This window comes from Arachis ipaensis, chromosome B09 (genome assembly GCF_000816755.2).
Source record: "Arachis ipaensis cultivar K30076 chromosome B09, Araip1.1, whole genome shotgun sequence".
NCBI classification, from domain to species: Eukaryota; Viridiplantae; Streptophyta; class Magnoliopsida; order Fabales; family Fabaceae; genus Arachis; species Arachis ipaensis.
In genome coordinates this window covers 144,228,550-144,233,674 of record NC_029793.2, presented here as the reverse complement: position 1 = coordinate 144,233,674, position 5,125 = coordinate 144,228,550, and the positions used below count along the sequence as shown (strand labels likewise).

Genomic DNA, 5,125 nt, shown 5'->3' with positions numbered 1-5,125 from the left:
TTGGGACACGTGGATGGGCAGAGCATGGCGATGGTAGTTAGACAAACCATGAAACGAAATGAAAACAAGTCTCCAATCGTGGCGGTCATGGCCACACCATGCACTTTTACAGACTCTTTCTCCTTCTCCTTCTCCACTTTTTCTTCCTTTCTATTTCAATCATTTTCTATATAGAAAAAAAAACATACTCTCAGCAAAAATCGCATCTCTCCTTTTGGATTTCGATTTCGACATTAACCACACTCAATCTCTTGCTTCCTTCCCAAACTTCAGATTCCTCTCAGCTTCAAAGCTCCTTTCCTTTTTCTCTCATCAATTCTGCGCTCAAAAGCTTAACCCTTTCTTAGCTTCCACAAAAATGCGATCCCCTTCTTTTAAGATTCCCCCATTTTGTTCTTCTTCTCTCTTTTAACTCTTTCTGTGAGTAAAGTTTTTCACTTTTTGTTCCTTTCTTCCATTTTTCCCAGCTGGGTCGGTCCGTTGATCTTCCCCTTTTCCCCTCTTAAATTTTCTCTCTTATCTTCTCTCTTTTTTTTTTTTTTTCGTTTTTTTCATGTTTGCAATGTTTAATTCACTGTTTGAACTTATTGGGCTATATCCCTTTTTCTTAATTATCAATTAATGCTGTGCTGAAAACTAAAATTTCTCACCTTTTTCCAGATCAGTTTCTCAAATTAAACCAGTTTCGTTGATGGTTGCATCAGTTTGTGACTTTATGTTTTGTCTTGAAATAAAATGTGATGGATTGGGTGCTGTTGCTTCAAAATTTGGAACTTTCTTTTTATGAATTGACACCTCTTTCTGCCGTTTTTTCTCTACACGCTTTACTGTGGGGTCCAGCTTGTGTTATGGAACCTGGCTAGCAATTTCTGAATGAAGATTAGATTCCATCAATTTTTATAAGCATCCAGAAAAGAAAATTAACTTTTTTTCCCAATATGCTTCTAGATGTTATTACTGACATGTGTCGTTTTTCTTTTTTTCTTTCCTTGCATGTGTGTCCTTCATTTCCAGAAGTTGTGAAAGAGAACAAGAGGATTTAAACTGCATTGGAGCATAAGGTGCTCAACTATGGGGGATCACTTTGTGTTGCTGGTTGATCGGTTGCTTACTGAATCCACATTGGAAGCTGCTCTTGAAAGCCAAAATCGTTGGATGCAGGCTGCATCCTCAGCCGTGAATGATGCACAGGTTGATCTCTCTTTGATGAAGACGGGTCTAGGTGATATAAAATCTCCAAGGAAACTTGTAGAATGCAGGATATGTCATGATGAAGATGAAGATTCTAATATGGAGTCACCCTGCTTCTGTTGTGGTAGTTTGAAGGTTAGCTCTTAACTAGTGTGTATGCTCCACTCATGTTTTGATATGTGAATTTGAACATCTGTATTGTTGGCCTATAATTTGAATCCATGGAGTTTGAGCTTTAAAATTTAATGGCAAATCAATCTGAATGTGAGAGACACACACAATTGCTGGGAGAGTTAAGGACAAGTTTTATTGTGAAATGTCAATGATAAGGGTTTTGGAACATTTTGGAAAATCTTCAGTGAACAAGGTGTTTGGTAAGAGTGTGTCTAGTAAGGTACATGTGTCTTTTTCTCTGTTTTCTCCCTGATAGCATTGGCTTAAGAATTCACAGGGCGATTTAGATCAACTAGAAAGATCTTCCTTCATGATTTAATATCCCCATTTAGCATAAATTTTGAAGATATGAATTACCTACAAATTACACTAGCCAACTATTAGTCTGGCATCTTATCATTAGTTTTACAGTACGAATCTCTTTCAACATTGGTAAGGATTTTGGAAATATTTCTTTCTAACATGCATTGTGTTGGTCAAGGCTGGCGCAGTTGCTGCAATCTAGTCTGTGGTCACATATAAGATGATTTATGGAAGATGAAGGTCTTAACTGCATGCGTTGCATAGTGTGCACGGCTAAAACATCAGAATACATGCAATTAATTTTAGACTCCCAGTGTTTGACATGTGTTGTTGGCCCAGTGATATATTTGGCACTTGCTACCAAGTACCATCTTACGATATTTAACGAACTCTGCTGATATTTAGCCTGATCGTTAGGGGTGATTGCTGGATATCTTGCCTTGATTTTATTTATTTATTTGCCTCAGTTTGATGCCTTAAGCTACATTGATATTACTTTTGCAGTATGCCCACCGGAGATGCATACAACGATGGTGTAATGAGAAGGGTGACACCACCTGTGAGATATGTCATCAGGTAATTTAAAATCGCCCTTGTTCCTCCTCTTTTTCTTCGACATTCTTATCGTTTTCGATAATTCATGTGAGGAAATGGTACTACCTAGATTATTTGGGTTTCGAGAGTCATTGTACTTGTGAGTTGTGATCTCATCTTTTGATTGTGATCTTTTCTTATTTTGTAAATGTTAGCAATTCAAGCCTGGTTATACAGCTCCTCCTCCACTGTTTCAATTTGGACGTATTCCAATGAGTTTCAGGTAACCTTCGATATAATATTTGTCTCCTCACCATTAATTAAGCTTTAAACCTGGTTCTGTCCTTTCCATCTAATATCCTTTCATGCTGTTTGTTTCAGGGGAAATTGGGAGATTTCAAGAAGAGACTTAAATAGTACTCACTTGGTCAGCATGGTTTCTACCGATCAGAATCTTACCAATTCCAACTATGACCAGTATTCAGCTTCCCCTACTGGAAGTTTGATATGCTGCTGTTCGGTCGCTGTCATTGTATAATCTAATCTCTCTTCCTCTCTCACTCTAGTAACTTGTACACCTATTGTTACTCTATATAACATGTCACATTCTTTGTTGCTTTTCATGTATAGTTCATGGTTCTACTAATTTTAAGACACACTCTTCCCCTCCTAATCAGTGAGAATAAGGATTATTCTTTCCCCCTCTTTATGGTACGTATGGATAACTCGAATATAATTTGGTTAGCCACATCAATCATACTCTTACTTACTAAGGTTTATTCAATTTAATGGAATATTGACAGCTGCTATTGTTTCGGATTGCTGGAATCGTCCTGCCGATATACTTCATGGTCAGAGCAGTGACATTGATCCAGAGACATCGGCGACAACATCGAGTAAGTTTCTACGCAGGCTTGTCTCTTTCCCATGATTAACTATAATATTACAGGAAATGTCTCATTAATTTATGTCTTTTGCTTGCCTTGTGTTGCTTATTAGGATCATCCCAATGGCTTGGTCACACTATCTGATGATGAAAATGAGCACACGGTTTTGCAGCCTCAGCCTCATGTTATACGTGTACTGTGAAGATGCTTTAGCCGGTTGAAGCAAATGTTGCATGAAATGTTGGATGGAGAGAAGTTCTTTGATTGAGTTTTCTGAGAAATATATTGAAATTCTAAGGCTCAAAAGTTTTCATATCTATTGGGAAGACTTGGCGAAAGCAAGTTCTACATATGCACAAGTTTCTGCTTATATATATATCGAGATTCTTAATATCGCAACAATATCTTTCAGTGTATAGATAGATAGAAAATTTATGTAGAGAAATTTGCTCGAGTAGATATGAATATCAAAGATGGATTTCTTGTACATATCGCAATGAAAACAGGCTTATTTTCAGATTTTTATACGTTAATTGTGTCATTTTTGACGAAAAGTTTGGTTATATACATCTGATCTTTCATAAATTCACTTTAAAATTTAGTACGTGCAAGCATTTTTTATTTTTTGAGGTAATGTTATTTTATACTTGGTGAGTTGGTTCTTACAATTTCCAAATACTACAAATTAATAAGTATCTTTGTTATTTGTTATTTACCCATAATCTGAACCCATAATTCAGCAAGAAAAGAATAAGTACAAGATTTAAGGGAATTGTTATTTTTCATATTACTCGAAAATACGTTGTACACACACAACAGGAATGACATGGCAAGTATGAAATTTCCATTATCCGGATTTTCATACTAAAACACTACAAGTTTCTCTTAAAAAACCAGTTAGTTTCTCTTAAAAGTAATACGGCCTATCCATTCCATGAGATCCTGTGATTTCATTCAAATGTTTGCTAAAAAGTGAATCATATATGATGCAATTCTGGCTTATAGCTTATATAGTTACTTTGATAGTACAAAATAACTCAAAATTACACAGCAAAAATGTTACAAGTCATTTGCTACTTTCTCCCAGCTTCCACAAATTAATTAGACAAGATGTGAGCTCAACCCAAAAAGAAAGTGAAAGAAGGTAGCATAGATCAATAATGATCTAAAAAAGCAAGAATTGTGTTCTGTACATCAATCAAGCAAGTATGGATTCAAAATGGACACTTTGTCAAGGCTCTCAGGAGGAGCTGATATGCACCCAATCTCTTCTGTGTACATGTCTTCTATACCTATTTCCATGTTCTCCTTGGCCTGAAATATTAAGCAAACCAAACAACACATCAAATAACTGAGAATCTCAACGCCCCATCAATTTAGAAATTTTTCTCTCCTTATACCGCCGTTTAATGTCTTCTGGCTATACAGTTATTATTCCTAGTTAATCTTAAAAAGGTTTATTACCCTCCTAATTATCATATTGTCTTTAAAGAGTATAGGCGGTGGAAATACTTCCGACTCTTTTGCCGCGAACGCCAGTAGCAAGCAAGTGCGCCAAAAGCACAGCTGGCGAAAGCTATTGCCAATGCAGCTCCCAGAGGCACCACGATTGCGTTATTTGCGACGATCAGATCTTCAACGGCTACCTCAGCCTCATCATTTCCAACAATGCTCTTGTCCTTGTATAGAGCAGTAAGTGTGTTTCTGTAATAATTAGTCAAAAACCTGAAGACCTCATCCTGGTTCCATTCGATTTTATTGTTCTTCTGGTCAATGCCTAGATAACAGGAAGGGCAGAGTTGCTTTGGAGGCCAAATTTTCTTTGGGAATTTCGGGTCACCAGTGCCAAGAGAAGCTTCTTCTTTCATCAACCTTTCGTTGACCTTATTATGGGTGCTCCACAACCAGAGAGCATAATCGCGGGCTTTGTTGAAAGGACTAGAAACACTGAAGATTGAATTAAACATTAGAAGCAGGAAAAATAAAAAAATGCACTTGAATGATATTAACATTAGCATTCGTAAACTCATTTACCT

At 36.7% G+C, this 5,125-nt stretch overlaps 2 protein-coding genes across 4 annotated transcripts in view; one reads left to right on the top strand and one right to left on the bottom strand.

The window, feature by feature from the left end:
* LOC107619209 lies at nucleotides 42–3,631 on the top strand. 3 transcript variants are annotated; one of them, XM_021111124.1, is made up of 8 exons: nucleotides 42–516; nucleotides 1,015–1,326; nucleotides 2,173–2,244; nucleotides 2,418–2,485; nucleotides 2,584–2,734; nucleotides 2,833–2,913; nucleotides 3,006–3,098; nucleotides 3,202–3,631. In XM_021111124.1, exons 2-8 carry the CDS (start codon nucleotides 1,072–1,074, stop codon nucleotides 3,289–3,291), a joined length of 810 nt encoding a protein of 269 aa, XP_020966783.1. In that variant the 5' UTR covers nucleotides 42–516; nucleotides 1,015–1,071; the 3' UTR covers nucleotides 3,292–3,631. The 3 variants fall into 3 exon arrangements, with proteins under 3 accessions (XP_020966783.1, XP_016176938.1, XP_020966782.1); XM_016321452.2 differs by having other exon boundaries at nucleotides 43–420; XM_021111123.1 differs by having other exon boundaries at nucleotides 43–513; nucleotides 1,012–1,326.
* The window catches only part of LOC107618599 (sulfhydryl oxidase 2), a gene marked incomplete in the record, with an annotated part of 4,579 nt that continues 3,476 nt past the window's right edge, over nucleotides 4,023–5,125 (bottom strand). The window contains 2 exon segments of the mRNA XM_021111122.1: nucleotides 4,023–4,403; nucleotides 4,602–5,036. Of these exon segments, the coding sequence (XP_020966781.1) occupies nucleotides 4,382–4,403; nucleotides 4,602–5,036 (457 nt within the window).

What these genes read in the sequence shown, in the direction of transcription:
- LOC107619209 (XM_021111124.1), top strand. Translation starts at nt 1,072, where the DNA reads ATGGGGGATCACTTTGTGTTGCTGGTTGATCGGTTGCTTACTGAATCC. An exon ending in TCTGTTGTGGTAGTTTGAAG is followed by an intron (nt 1,327 to 2,172) that starts GTTAGCTCTTAA and finishes TTACTTTTGCAG; the next exon opens with TATGCCCACCGGAGATGCAT. An exon ending in GCTGTTCGGTCGCTGTCATT is followed by an intron (nt 2,735 to 2,832) that starts GTATAATCTAAT and finishes TTTCATGTATAG; the next exon opens with TTCATGGTTCTACTAATTTT.